Raw genomic sequence first — 15,945 nt, forward strand, 5'->3', positions numbered from 1 at the left:
CTTATAATCTCAGATTTGTTTCATCTTTTATATATCCCCTCTTCTTTTCTTACATCTCATTCTAATTCCTTACTTTACCACATCTCACATACATACATACATATACATCCCCCCCAACTGCCCCTTCCCTCTTACCCCATCCCCTCTTCCCTCCTTCCTCTTTCCATCTAATTCATCTTATTTTTTTCAATCCTTCCCTCTTCTCTCACATCTTTCTCTCTTCACCTCTTTTCCCAGGGGTAATAAAGTGTAAGAAGGAACGGGAGTCAGGCTCCAGTGAGACTTGCCCCCAGTGCTTCTCTCCTCAACCCCTGAACGGGACCCTCTTGCTAGGGTTGACTCCAGACAAGCTTACCTGTGAACGGCCAGCTCTTCGCTCCACCCTCAAACAGTGGGACAATCCTTTGTGGGCTGAATCTGAAGCAGACCCTGACCTCCCATACACCCGTGACTTTGAAAAGCCTTTAGGCTACCTGACCATTGTTCTCTCTGACAGCCATGGAAACAGTGCTCATGTGGCATGTGATGTGCGCCACCCTGGAGACAGTTCACCTATGACTTGGACAGTAAATCCACGTTCACCTGGGGAGTTATCTGTCAATGTATCACTAGTGACTGTCCTTGAGTGTGAGATTGATCGGGAGACGTTGCAAAATCTGTGGCAATTGGTTGCATATTACTACGAAAGCCCTGCTATCTTGGAGAGAGGTCAACAAAGAGGTAACAACAGCAGAGCAACTTATCAATATTCCCAAGCTGTGAATGAAAATTCACCATATTTCACAGAATTAAAAGGTTATTTGGTAGGAGAACCCTCATGGCTGCTTCAACCCAGAGTCACTTTAAGGCTCAATAGAAAGCAGACAACAACCAAGAAACTGGTGATGGATTTCACCACAGTAATTACCAAGCACATCAACAGCCATGGAGGGCAGGAAGACAATGACCTTACTTCTTCCTGGGCACTGATTCGCCGTGGGACAGCGGGGCGAGTTCAGACTGCTCTTGAGGGTTCAAAGGTTAACTTAGAATGCAGTGTTGTGACTTCAGATCAGGAAGTGAAAGTGGAGTGGATATTTCCTGATTTGTCAATTGTGGAAGAAGCAACTGATAAAATAGAGATTTCGGAGACAGGGGCACTTATAATTAGGAATGCCACACAGTCTGACTCAGGCCTCTACCACTGTATGATCAGAACCAAAGCTGGTGTGGATTTAATGCCCTTGAGGCTCACTATCAAAGAACGCTCACTCAGCCCCACTGCTTTCAATGGTCAGAAAATTGTTGTAGAAAGAGGACACTCATTGTCTCTCCCTTGTGAGGTGACCGCAGTCCAGCCCAGTCAAACTATGTGGTACCTGCCCAAAAACCAAATGCTTCTTCCCACACAACAGACAAGAAGGGCAGAAGTAACAGAAAATGGGACTTTGGTGGTAAGGAAGATGACACAAGATGATGCAGGGGAATACAGCTGTTTGGCCTCAAATCTGTATGGAGTTGACATGCTATCACACATGGTGGAAGTCACAGGGGAAAAGGCCTCTGAAAAATCCAAAGTACAGACAGAGAGAGAGCAGCCAATCTTACCGGTTAGTGCAGAAGAAGGAGAGGGTTCAGGGGGAGATTACCAAGAAATTATACGTCCTTTTGCTACACAGTTCCCTAAGAGGGTAGGAACACAACAAAAGAATCCTAATGGGTTTTCAAAAAGGATAAGAATGAAAGATTCAAAGAGAAAACCTAATAAATCTGTAAAGGAAATAGATCCAAATCGCTGGGCAGAGATTTTGGCTAAAGCTAATGCTAAACCAAGTGTTGCTCTGCCTACAGAGCAGTCACTACCAGAGCCCAGCACTGTCCAATCAAGTCCGTCTAAACCTGCCCCTACAACTACCACCCCTACTACTGCTAGCACTTTCCCATATGCTACTATTCCTAATATTAGGATACAGCCAACAGAATTTTCCTTTACCACAAGAACTAAGACTGAAACTCATTCAACAGAGAAGAAAGGGGAGAAAGGTAAGGAGTCTGAAACATTGAAAACACAACCAAAGGTTTTACAGCCTCCGCCTCCCAGAAGCACAGAATCATCCATATACCGTGTTGGTGGGATCACAGAAAAATCAAAAGCTATCACAGACTCTCCTGTTGCTGAAATGCCTCAGCCAGTCGAACAGGCAGAAAATAAGCACTTCGGAGAGGGGAGAAGAAATTCCAACTTTCTTCCCAGTCGGCCAAACAGGAGAAGGCCACCTTATAGACGAAGAAAACCACCAATGAGAAGAGTCCATCCGCACCTAAACCCATTCTACCACTCATCAAACAAGCCCCAAACAACTGTACCCCCACCAACAACTACCATACCAACAACGACCACAACTACAACTACTACTACTACTACAACTACTACCACTACTACTACTACAACACCTGCTCCAACCACAGTCACAACTGCTGAGTATGAGACAGAGGAAGATGAAGGTGAATTTTATGAAGAATATAATTACAAAGATAGTGACAGTGTGGATGAAACAGAAAAATCAAACACTGAAACCCCTGATACCACTCATGATCTTGACAGAGAAAAAGATACCCATGTAGGTAGCTCTGCAGATAGACATAATTTACCTAATCCAAATACAATTGTTATTCCAAAGCTAGAGAGTACCCCTCATCCAACTGAACGGACCGTTCAGGAAAAGGAGACAGACACTGTAAACTTAAACCAATTGGAGAGACAGAGGGTGGAGATTAGAAAACAAACTGAAGAAAAGGGCAGAGATAATAAAAATCTTGGAAGAGAGAGTGAGAGGGAGGATATAACAGCAATGGAAGGGCAAGAAAACCACAAAATAGACGCAGAGGGCAGTGAAAGAGATGCAGAAAAACCTAAAAAGGAGTGGGTTACACAGAACTACAATACGTGGGATAGCATCCGGTTAACGACCCAAAATAGACTACGACCTCACACTCGACCTTCGCTGGAACAAAATACACCAAGCCGAGAAAAAACCTCATCTTCCAAAGTCATTACTTCACATTCAACAAGAGGCAGAACAGGACAAGACATTACCCAGAAGGAAAATACAGAAGTGGATAAGCCAAAAGCAAAGCCTGAGATCCATAGTTTTCCCATTATAGAGCCAGTTCACCCCTGGCTGCACCAGTACAACCAGGGAAAGGGGCAAACCACCTCTTCCCAGACATCACAAACAGACCAAGAAAGAAACACCGGAAAACAGGATGAAGTGAATCCAGACCGGCATTCCCAGTTTCCCAGCATACCCCCGACCTCCCGCTGGCCTTCACATCATCATCATCATCACAACCCCCTTTACCCTTCCTGGCCAGGTCAAAGGTCATTTCCTCATCCCAGGCATGGTAAATGATTATTATTACTATGACCAGCTAATATACTAAAAAAAAAAGAAAATTATGTTGGCTTTGTGTTATGTTATGATAATCCCTGTAACCCTGGTTGGCATGCAGGGAAATGAATTTGATCAAAGGATGTGTAATGTGATGTAACTAAATACATTTACTCAAGTACTGCACTTTAGTACAACTCTGATCTACTTGTACTTTACTTGAGTATTTCCATTTTATGTTATGTTGTACTTCAACTTCAGTACATTTCAGAGGGAAATATTGTACTTTATACTCCACCACATTTATTTGACAGCTTTAGTTACTTTTCATATGAAGATTTGACACGATGGATAATATGCATACTTTACAAGCAACAACAAGCAAGATGAAACCAGTGGTTTCCAACCTTTCTGACGTCTTACAAAAAGCAGTGTGTAGTCGGGGTCACATTTCAGATGTCTTTAAGTTGTTAACAGCTCCACCAAATAGTGATTTTTCCCTCTAAACTTCTCACATGGTTTAATTTCAGTAAATCTTCAAATGATCCAATATTTCACCAAAAATCAAAGATTAGAGAAAAAGTCCAAAAACTGAAAACAGAATTGTGTATCAGAACTTTGTTCTTAGTTTTTTCCTCTTTCATTAATCATCTCACAACCCCTCAGATTTACCTGGTGACCATTTGAAGGGGCCCAACTCCTAGGTTGGGAACCACTGGACTAAACTAGATAACTGTATATAAAGTAGTTCAAACTAGCTCCACCTCCTGCAGCTACAACAGTAACATGCTGCTCTAACACTGATGCTTCAGTATTAATAATCTAATGATGTCATATATATCAGTACATTTTGCTGCTAAAGCTTATGTACTGAAGTAGGATTTTTCAAGCAGGACTTTTGCTTGTAATGGAGTGTTTTTACATAACTGTGTTGATACTTTTACTAAAGTAAAGGATCTGAGTACTTCTTCCACCGCTGATCAAAGGCTTGCTTCCTGTTCCTAGGTACTGGGTCACACCCTGTGCCCACGCATCAACCGTGGCCTTTGCCCCACCCCTGGGTTCAAAGCCCGGTTGTCACCAACAGACCAGAGATCACAGCTGAAACAGTGAAGCCCACACCTACAGTTTCTGGATCATCTGGAAACTCTAGCTTCACAATCTCCAGTCCCCACCTGAGGCATCATTTTCATCAAAATCATCATGTTGATAGCAGGACCCAAACCAGAGATCAACTGTTTCTATCAAGGCTGAGGAACAGATACAGACAGGTATGATGCCCAGTGGGTTTGTGGTTGTGCGTAGTTCCCTAGTCTCTAGTTATTTAGTTAGTTATTTAAATATTATTAAAGTATACACATATGAGAGAGAAAATTGATTAATATATTCCATAAATATAGTATGTAAGATTATAAACTCATTTTAGGGGCAAGTGTAAGCACTGGCATCCACAGTGTCAGTGTCAGTACACTTGGGTGTGCCCAACAGTTATTTGGTAATACATACAACACAGCTATTAAAGGAGCTGGACTACAGGGTTTTCACACCAACAGTGCAAATTTGAAATTGTGCAGAGAAAGGACATTAATTCCAATGGAGGGAACAGCTGTGCTCTCTTGGGCACCATGCTCATTTTCCGCCAGGTTTAGTGGCAAAAGTTCAGGCAGACATTATGATGGCAATAATTTTACTCTAGATAAGAACAGTGGAAAAGCACATTTTTTGCATCTGTTTTATTCCATCAGTTATGTAACTCTAGAATCTGATCCTAGTGAGACTTGAGTAAAAATGTCAAGCATTGCAGAAAAAAATGACTAGCCATTTGAAAAAATGCAGCTAGTAGCTAAAGACACAGGTGTTTTTCGTGGGAGTTGGTAGAAATTGACACCACTAAAAGGAAAGTGAATATTGAACTTATATTTATCATATGGCAAAAATGACTCCAATGGGTTGATACTGTTCCTCCCTATTTACTGGATGATAGAAGGTAGTTGTTTGCTAACACATTTGCCAGAGCAATGTATAAGGCAATATTATATAAAGCATATTAGCTTATTTCAAAGTGCTTCTATCCCCCTTTGGCCATAAATCAATTAATGCAGCATAAAATAATTTATATCAGAATGAAATAAGTAAATCTAGCCCCACAGAGAAGCAGTAGGTATAATTTTTGGACCACAAATCTATGCCTTACTAAAAAAAAACCCATCAAAGTTGCACACACCATCAGCAAGTTCATTATATGTTAAACCAACTTACCTCATTTTCAGGTCAGCCTATCAGTTAAAGGGTTCTGTTAGAGTAGGCATAGCGTGGCAACTGCAGTTTCTAATCTGTGTATCTAAGCTAAATATATTATTATTATTATATATTATCTCCTACAGGTGTTCATATCTGTGTGTGTTTATAAATGCAGTGTCTTTTCTATGCTGACAAGAAATGTTTTTGCTGGTTGTTGTTTTTTATTTCAACTTGTTTTCTCTAGCAACACAATTGCTAATGATGGCAATGATGATGAATCAGCTCTGGGAGATGGGATTTACCTCTAGGTAGAAATACTGTATGTTAGCACTATAATAATTGATCATTTTGATTTAGAACTTTGATTTGGATTTTTCCAGGCACAGCTCGATCGCATCGCTCAGTTAGGGAGGAGGGTAACACCCAAACCTCGCACTAGCTACCACAATCCCCCATCCCCCATCACACAGAAACCCAGCCCTCCATCCCCACACAGACCCCACAACCCCAGACTACTAGCACCCCCTGTGTCCTTCACCCTGCAACCTCCAAACCCTGCTAAACATTCATCATCCTCATTCTCTGGTTTCATCCCAACCCCTCGCTCTCAGCACCCCACCACTCCAGGGTATGGAGGTCAGTGGCCTGTTGGAGGTAGGTACATAATTGCGGAGATATAGGTTATGGGTTTATAATGGAAAACAATAGTTTAGTTTTAAAAGTTTTAATTAATAATAATGTTATTACTTTTGCTGTTTAAATGTGTGCGTAGCAGGACGAATCAGCTCTCGGGGTCCCACAGCTGCACCTCCTTTCCCATGGGTATTGGGAGCTGGGGCTGGTGGGGTGAAGCCCCGCATAACCACGGTAACCACAGCTAGTGTGTCAGTGCTGGCGGAGAGTGATGTGGTTCTGCCCTGCAAAGCAACAGGGAATCCCGAACCCAACATCGCATGGACCAAAGTCTCCACAGGTAAGAGAGACAGATGGAAGGAGAAAGAAAGAGAAAGAGAATTTAATCTCTCTCTCCTCATTGTCTTGTTGTTTTTGATGTTCCGCCCTCAGGTGCCACCATCCCAGCCAACAGCAAGCATGGTCCCCGTTTTGAAGTCTTCAAAAATGGAACTTTTGTTATCAAAAAAGTCCAGCTTCAGGATAGAGGCCAGTACCTCTGCACGGCCCAGAACGGGTTTGGATCGGATCGTGTGGTGGTCACCTTAGCAGTCCAGACTGAGGCACCTAAGATCCAACCTCCCAAGTCCACAGAGATAGCAATCTACTTAGGAAAAAGTGTGACTCTTGACTGCCTTGCTTCTGGAAAACCACCAGCCCAAATTTCATGGATTCTTCCAGACAGAACATTTGTTCGTGAAATCGGGACTGTTCGCACCCTCCTTTCTCCAATATCTCTGCTTCAAAATGGAACCCTGCAAATGCGTTCTGCCAATTTCTCTAGTAAAGGGGACTATAAATGTATCGCAAGCAATGCAGCAGGTGCTGATACAATTACTTATCATCTCCATGTGGCAGCTTTGCCTCCAAGCATCAATGAAGGAGCAATGGATGCTGTCATCATCCAGCCAGGTATAGTAGAGAAATGTCAAGTCATAAAACAAAAAAATAACCTAATCTTCCCATACAGAAAGTTGTCCTTGTGATATGGCTGACAATAAAATGTTTATATCCTATTGGAGTACTCTAAACTAATAAAATCATATCCAACCAGGCAGGAACGTATATGTCCATTGCTCTGCAAAGGGTGAACCAGTGCCTGCTCTGAAATGGATACTCCCAGCAGGTGTCCATGTGAAGCCATCACAGTTTCTGGGACGCAGGCTCTTTGTCTTCCCCAACGGGACACTTTATTTGAAGAGTGTTTCACCAGCTGATGCAGGGGGGTATGAGATGTCTATTTCTTTCAGTCTATCTTTATATGATTCTGCCTGTCTGTCTATACACTGATTAAATTAGTTGAATATGTGCAGTTACTCTAAGCCAAGAATCTGATTTCAGATGTTTAATTGGTTTATGTTCTTAATCACTTTATATAATTAATGAATACTGTCAATTTAAATGTGATTTCAATCTAGACCTTTATGTCAGACAAATTAAGGTTTGTGTTTTTTTTAAAGTTTTTAAATGTACTTCTAAAGCCAGAGAAATTGACAGTATAAGTTTTATACAATTTTTCTTAACCTCAAGTTTAATGAGATATATATTGCAAATGCTATACAACATTACTTTCAACATTTGTGAACTAATGTTCAGCGACACATGATCATACATTTATAACAATAGCTTCCTATAACGTCGAGTATCACTGATATAAAATTAACTTTTTAGCCCTGCTAGCAGCATGGCTCTAGGGATGGCAACATATGTCAGTCCATCAATTTGGTCTAGACAGAAATAATCTATCAACTAATGGATGGATTACAATGAAATTTTGTATAGGCTCCAGATGATATTGTCTACTTTCTGTGGGGATCCTCTGACTTTGCTATAAGTGTCACCATAAGGCTGACTCTTTTTTTAGTGACATTTCTAGTCAAAACAACTATTGAATGGATTGCCATAAAATCTGGTACAAGATATTCAACGTCTCCAGAGAATTAATCCCACTGATTCCTCCTACATTCCGGGGGTGGATCTAAGGTAATATTCATGGGGTGGAAAGAGGGTGGCATGGAGACTTTAAGGGTGGCAGAATTATATATATGCTGATTTAATCAACAATCACACATATCAATATTTGCTTGGAAAAGCCCCCAAATGAAGATATTTTAATTCAAAACTATTACATTATTGTGGCACATGCGTAAAGCACTGAATAGAAATATCTAAAGGTGGCATTAAAAATCAATAAATGCGTTTACCGAGTAATGCTGATTAAACGGCAATAGTCCTTTTCTCTGACCTTCATTTTGAAAATATGGTGAAAGCGTAAACTCTCAGGCAGTGTTACTTTTAAAAGTAACTTGTTACATTACAACATTACTACCATTAAAAAGTAACTTGTTACATTACAGTACTTTTGCATTACCAACAGAGGAGACAGAGCAATATGTTCATTTGTTGTTTGTTGTTGTTATTACCTATTAATTAGATAGAGGTACGGGGCAAAAATTCAGTTGAAAATTTGAACATCTATTGGAAGGCTTGGCTTAATATTTGGCACATTTATATACACATTTATAGTTCCTAAATGATGTATCCTGATGACTTTGGCCCTGTCTTTACCTTTATCATCTATCACCAGGAGTTGGATGGATTGGCAAAAAATTGGTACAGACATTTAGGCTAATAACAGTCCACTCTCCAGAGACTGAAAACGTGATTGCTGTTATTAGCCTTTGGAACTGTTTCGAAACAAACAAATGTAGCCATACTCTTTGGGGCCAAGGAACATGTCACCCAGTGCAACGGTGTGGCTCATTGTTGTGTCTCTGGACAACAATGGAGATCCGTGGTGCAGAGGAATAAAATATATCAGGCTCTAGATAGATACACAATATTTGTAAGTAGCATCAGTTAATTGTGGGTTTGGCTCTGCACATGAGATTTGTTGACAACAGCAACCAGCCATATCCTCCAAAGTCAGAAGTTGTGTACCAACAAGTGAAGTAGTTTTCCTTTTCTAAGTGATAAAAACTTGAAAATTCAACTCTAAGTAGGAAGATTATACTGTTTAAAATCAACATCTTTGTCTGTCATGTGAGATCTTAAACTGGGAGTTTAAAATAAGTCTGTTTAAAATTGATTTTTCCACAGGTACGAGTGTGTAGCCGCTAACACTGTAGGCATTGCCAAAAGAACCGTCCAGCTGGAGGTGAGGGCAGATTCCCCCTCCTTCACCCGCCAGCCTCCTCCTCTTCCCATCCCTCCAAACCACCGCCATACTGTGCCATCCCGCCAGCATTCTGTCTCAGCTATGTACGGTTCTGCTGTCTACCTCCACTGCCCAGAGTCTACTGGATCCACAAGAGGGACCATTTGGCAGCTACCCTCCAAGACCATCATGGAACATAGATACAGGTAACTGAAATGCCTCATTTTTTAACTTTATGAATCAATTCAATAATGACAAAACTATAAATATATTAAGCCCATACAGACACCATTAAACTGACTGCTGACTGCTTTAATCTCAACCTCATTTCAACCCCCCATCTGCCTCCAGTCCAGAGAGACCAATTAAAGTTTTCCATAATGGGACTCTGAGGATACTTCAGCTAACAGAGTTGGATGGTGGAAATTATCTGTGTGTCTTTCAGCGGCCCAATGGGGAGGACATGGAGCTTTTCCAGGTATGAACAAGACAAATAATGACTTCAGGCAGGTCGATTTTTCTGACAATTGTTTTCCATTAGTTTCTGTTTAATTTCTGGCTGAGAACATTTTTTGTTCATTAGGAATTCCTGTCTTTTTAATGACAATCAAAGTCAATGTTGTAAACAAGTCTTATGTGTCATTACACCTTCCTTTAAGAATCAAAGATGTGGTCTGTCCTCACAGTTAACAACAGGATTTTCATTTTTCCCATATATGGGCTGGCAAAAGATTGATGAATATTCAGTGATCAATACTTGACTAAAGTCTGTCTCCGTCTTTTCTGTGTCTTTACTGAAACCTTTTTTAACACAAAGTATACAGCTGATTTGATAATACAGTGGTGGTAGTGATAAATGTGAAACAAAGTTTGCTATCCATAGTATTTCCTTACTAACATTCTTTGCATATTTGCTTTATCAGGTGGAGGTCTTAATGACACCTCCCAGAATTGAACATGTGAGGACTGCACAGACCAGGGTCACCTTTGGAGAAAATTTTCAGGTAGCTATGGAGAGCTTGCTAAAAGTATTTAAAGTGTTTCAAATTTTTGTTTTTGCCATTTTATGATTTTATACATACAAATACATTTATGAGGGCCATCAGGGTCTCATTTCCTAAACGCACAATATGTAATTTCTATGGGGTTTCTCAATCAAAACAATAACAAAAGACGCAGTTTGATGATGTTGTGATGTAGCGTGGGATCATGGGAGTTGTTGTCTTCATTGTTAAACAACCAGCTTCTCTAGGTTAGGATTACTTCAGTGTTCATTGTTCAGGATGTTTTTATCCACAGAGGTCTCTTCCTCTCCAGAACAAACTTGACTCCCTGATTAAAACTAGTAAAAACACTGAATAAAGCAGTTTCATGTAAAAAATCAGTGTTTCTCTGATGCTGTTCGGTGGGCACTGGACGTGTGGGATGGGCTGCTAGCTGAGCTGCTGCTAACGTTTGCTCAGCTTGTTTCTCTGATAACTTCAGATCCAAATGTCCAATGACTAAAATCCTTTATCCAGTCAAAAGATATAGTTTAAAACAACCAAGATCTAAAAAGTTTATTGTAACAAATGTGGCTTAAAACTGAGTCAGTTTATGACTGGTGTATACTCTTTGGTAGACGCCACTGTGGCAGACAACCACAATGCCGACGCATGCATCTTGTGCGGGTATACGCTTTGGTAGCCAACCAAATGAATCAGACCTTAATTAAATTATGGATTTCTCTGGGTTTGAAAATTGTTGGAAACATATAAGTACACAACTCAACAAAAAATATAACATAGGTCTAGTTGTTTTTAGACATTTGTAATGCTTTAAAGCAGTATTAGTTGATTTTTTTGACTAACAGTTGCTCACTAACAAGCTGTAAACACAACATTGATATGTTGACACCTTATAAAGTTGATATGGCAAACATGTTTTCAAACATGTTCTCATATATCTACCATAGCCAACACCGACCAGTATTAGCATTCATTTGCAGTTCTGTCCACCTGACAAATTTAAGTGTGATATAACTCTCCTCCTTTTAGCTCTGTTTTGGCCTAAACCAAATTCCGAGAAAGATATCTGGCTCTTAAGCTGCTAAAAGTTCCACAAGTTCCAGTTGTTCCAGTTGTGTCTGTCTGCTGTTTGGTGCTGTAGCACACAGTGGATTTTGCTAGCTTTTTTTTTGCTGAAAACAGCTGCCTCCTGCAGCTGGAAATGTGGGTGATGAGAATTGTGAGAGTGAACTAAAGCAGTAAAGTTTGCAACCAAAACAGTAATTTGAAAGATGGTCAAATGCTCTGTAAACTCAGGGGAACTAGAGTCAAGAGATAATACAAGCAACTCCTTCAACATATCGACATTTGACCAGTTGTTGTGTAAAAACTAAAATGTAAAAACATTGATAATACAAATACACAATAAACAAATGAATAAACACATAATCCTGTAAATGATTCAATTGTGTCGGTTTGTTTCATTGTTAATGCAAATAACAACTTTAAAATAAGCTATTTTAAAAACATTTTACAGACCTTAGCACCACAGACAGTGTCATTAAGATGAGGGTAAAAAATGATGGCCTTTATTCATTTGTCCACTTATTTTTGAACCTCACCCAATCGCTCTCTCACTCCTTTGTCTTCTTTCTAGGTGGACTGTGTTGCAACAGGCCTCCCAGACCCGGAAGTTTCCTGGAGTCTTCCAGATGGAACCTTAATCAACAACGCCCTTCAGTCGGATGACAGCGGCCTTCGCAACCGCCGCTATGTTATTTTTGGCAATGGCACTTTACTTCTCCAGCAGATGGGCAAAAAAGACGAGGGCGACTACACTTGTTATGCCAAAAATAAACTGGGCAAAGATGAAAGAAAAGTGAGCGTCACAGTGGGACCGAATGCTCCACAAATTCAATTAAAATCACAATCACTGGTGACAGTGAAGTTGGGAGAGTCAGGTAAATTGAATTGTCAAGCAACAGGGGAGCCTACACCAAGAATCATGTGGATCTCACCACGAAATGATGTGATACCGATGTCATCAGACAAATTTCAGATTATGGACAATGGGATGTTAGTGGTGAAGAAAGTGACGCTTGCTGATGAAGGGAAATATGCATGTGTGGCACAAAATTCTGTTGGTGATGATGTTAAAAACATGAAACTTGAGGTTGAACCTCAGCAACCCTTTATCAATGGCATAAAAGGGAAGAGCACCACAAAGGTTTGGGGGGTTTCCTACCAAACAGCTCTTTTGGATTGCAGGGTGGAAGGGAAACCTGAACCAAGAGTCTGGTGGGTTACTCCTTATGGCCACTCGCTCCATACACCCTACCTCGGTGGTCGTTTCCAAGTCCACCAAAATGGGAGCTTGGAGGTGAGAGGGGTGAGGAAAACAGATGAAGGGAGATACATGTGTCTGGCCAAAAACCATCTGGGTGAAGCCTCACTTTTAGTTGAATTAGATGTCGCATCACTAGCTGAGAAACCAAGTTTTGCTGTTCCCAATATTGAAATCTTACCAATAAAGCAAGACGGTGGGGAACTGATCCTGGAGTGCCCTGCTCGTGGCAAGCCAAACCCCGAGTTTGTATGGGTGCTACCCAATGGGACAATGTTAATGCCTGGTGTTAGACTCCAACGCTTCACCCATCATCTGGGTAATGGGACTCTACAGATCTCTCAACCAGTTTCAAGTGATAAGGGAGTATACCGGTGTCTAGCAAAGAATGTAGCAGGACAAGCAGAGAAACGTTATGCACTGGAGGCGGGCAGGAAGCCAGTGATCAGAGGATCTACAGGTATGTCTTGTATCTTACATTGATGAAGCATCAATCTCTTCAGTTTGGACAATGATGAGACAAAAATCATATTGAGAGTCAATCGGCAAAATTGCCATGTTTTCTTAATTGTGTTGTATCTTTAGTTGTATCTATCAATTTTGCATGAAATCCACTTACAGTACCATTGTATTTTACTTTTCCAGGTGGGATGAAGATCACCTATGGCCACAACCTCAATTTGCCTTGCACTGTGGATGGCTGGCCACAGGCATCAATTGTGTGGACCCTACCCAATGGCCTTGTTTTGGACAAGCCTCAAACCATTGGTCGAATATCCTTCCTCGCCAATGGGACCCTCCAGCTCAGACAAGTTGCCACCTTTGACAAGGGGACATACATCTGTAAAGCCTCCAACTCTTTTGGCTTGTCAACACTATCCTACCCAATTGCAGTCATGGTTTTTCCACCACACATCACCAATACGCTGGCCTCCATCACCAGAGTCAACCGAGGGTCACCAGTGACATTGAATTGTGTTGCAACCGGTATTCCCAAGCCAGATATTTCGTGGACGTTACCTGGACGCACCACGCTGGTTCCACATAACCGGTTCACAGTGCAGGGAGGGATCCACATGACAGAGGAGGGCAGTCTGGTCATACAGAACCCCGTGCTCATGAACTCTGGTATTTACAAATGCAACGCTAAAAACGCCCTTGGAACAGATTTTAAATCTACATACCTACAAGTGGTCTGAGTGACAGTTACCATGCTTTATTTTGAATTAAGAAACTCTCACAGCAGAATTAAGACTGGATGAGGATTTGTCCATCAGGATTTAAGTATCTGTATAACTGCTACAATGAGGATGGAGACAGCTTTACATCTGTCCAACTGTAGGCAGCTTGAGGTATGAACAATGAAGTTTTATATTTGGACTATACAGCAAATTGTCACCTGGAGTGCTTTGTGTGACTGCAGTTTTGTCAAGTTGTGGTGCAAATATTACAGAAGTCTTTTAAAACTAGAGTTGACCTGATCAGTGCCCTTTCAGATGTGCCTCTCATGCAGTAACTTCACATTCCATAAAGTTGTACTTTACAGTACAAATTATACTTAACAGTACAATTTTACTTTAACATGTCCCATAGACATTTTATTTTGGAGTTTACAACACAGTTGAAATTTTACAACCTCACAATTTATTGACAGTAAAGAAGAGTGGCATGTCAAGTCTCACGTGGGTCTGTAATATATGCTCATAAAGTGCCATATTTCTTTTAATGAGCAATGACTCTTTCCTGTGAGAATACAAATACCCCCTATTGCCGATTTACAGTGTGTACCAGCAAATTGTTTACTGTATGTATCAATGTCATTTATTCATGCTCATAATGGTGGGAAAACAATAGATTGTAATAGCTACATTGTCAGACAACACTAACTATTAAAAATTGAGAAGCACCAATACAAAACAAAGGTGCACATAATGAATATGTAAGTTTATAATTTATAAGTAAAGAAATAAAATATACAGGTATATATTGTTGTTTTTCAGCCTTGCTAGTGGCATGGCTCAAGGAATGGCAGTCTCTGTTGGTCAGTCCACCACTTTTGTCCAGCCTGAAATATCTCAACAGCTATTGAATGGATTACCATTAAATTGTCCCTAGAGGATGAATCAAAATCACTTTGGTGATCCTCTGGTCTTTCTTTTAGTGCCACTAGCAGTAATTTTTCACTTATTGTATCATGTATAGTATTGTATAGTGGAATAGCTTTACTGATTTGATTTAGTGGATGACTTGGCCCAAAATTTGGTACAGTAAAAGGAAAAGTTAAATGTTAAAGTAAATAAAGCCTAATGCAGATTAATATTATGAGTATTTACAAATTTTCCCCAAATCCTCTTTGATGATATGTGTAGGTGTTACTATGTTATAAACTGGAGTCTGTGTGGGGTTTTTAGAGGTAAAGTCATTTTCTGTCTTATGTTTGGTGTTCAGTCTAGAAGTCATGTTAATGTCATAAGGAACGTGTCATAAAAATCAGTCAAAAGAATATTCAAGTAAATTTTGTGTTTACAGGAATGTGTGATTTATGATAGTGTGCACCACTCTCTGGCGCTTTATTAATACACCGGTGATAATTTTCTACCATTTCCTTACAGGACGTTCCCATACTAGCAAACATCAAATCAAAGTAATATCGGTTGCTGGGCTATTTGGTGCTATGTAAGTGAGATTTTGGATGAGATTTGACAAAAAAATCCATGGATACGGCATATTGATTTTGATCTTCACTCTTACTGAAGTATAACACAGACAGACTTGATCTCTTATTTTATCCTTTCATATTCCTCTTAAAGCTTGAGTGGCAGCTGCTGTCAGTTATCAGGTGACATTTCCTTGTAAGTGCAAACCTACTTGGCAATAAACCTGGTTCTGATTCTGAGGAGGGCAACAAACATCTGTGACCATTATTTGTTCACGTCAATTAAGGGGATGCCAAATTAGAACCAAAAATTGTCAATTGTTGATTGACAGTGAGAGATAAGAAATAGATGTTAGACACAAATATGTAACATCACAAACACTTGTGTGTGAAATCAGGATATTGTTTTTGTGTGTGTGCATGTCTCCAGATGTGTATGTGTATACATATGCTATGCTATATTTCACTGTTGGTTTGTGTTCACCAGAATGTGAATGTCCCACTAAGACTCGCCTCCA

At 40.4% G+C, this 15,945-nt stretch overlaps 1 protein-coding gene across 1 annotated transcript in view; it reads left to right on the plus strand.

The window, feature by feature from the left end:
• The window catches only part of si:ch211-159i8.4 (matrix-remodeling-associated protein 5), a 30,759-nt gene extending 16,012 nt beyond the window's left edge, over positions 1 to 14,747 (plus strand). Inside the window, exons 7-17 of the mRNA XM_067598608.1 lie at positions 238 to 3,384; positions 4,377 to 4,642; positions 5,993 to 6,266; positions 6,385 to 6,585; positions 6,678 to 7,196; positions 7,339 to 7,510; positions 9,384 to 9,647; positions 9,793 to 9,919; positions 10,365 to 10,445; positions 12,085 to 13,231; positions 13,417 to 14,747. Of these exons, the coding sequence (XP_067454709.1) occupies positions 238 to 3,384; positions 4,377 to 4,642; positions 5,993 to 6,266; positions 6,385 to 6,585; positions 6,678 to 7,196; positions 7,339 to 7,510; positions 9,384 to 9,647; positions 9,793 to 9,919; positions 10,365 to 10,445; positions 12,085 to 13,231; positions 13,417 to 13,970 (6,752 nt within the window). The 3' untranslated portion in view covers positions 13,971 to 14,747. The remainder of the gene's footprint in view (positions 1 to 237; positions 3,385 to 4,376; positions 4,643 to 5,992; positions 6,267 to 6,384; positions 6,586 to 6,677; positions 7,197 to 7,338; positions 7,511 to 9,383; positions 9,648 to 9,792; positions 9,920 to 10,364; positions 10,446 to 12,084; positions 13,232 to 13,416) is intronic.
• The last annotated feature ends 1,198 nt before the right edge of the window (positions 14,748 to 15,945 follow it).

This window comes from Thunnus thynnus, chromosome 9, assembly GCF_963924715.1.
Source record: "Thunnus thynnus chromosome 9, fThuThy2.1, whole genome shotgun sequence".
Lineage (NCBI taxonomy): Eukaryota > Metazoa > Chordata > Actinopteri > Scombriformes > Scombridae > Thunnus > Thunnus thynnus.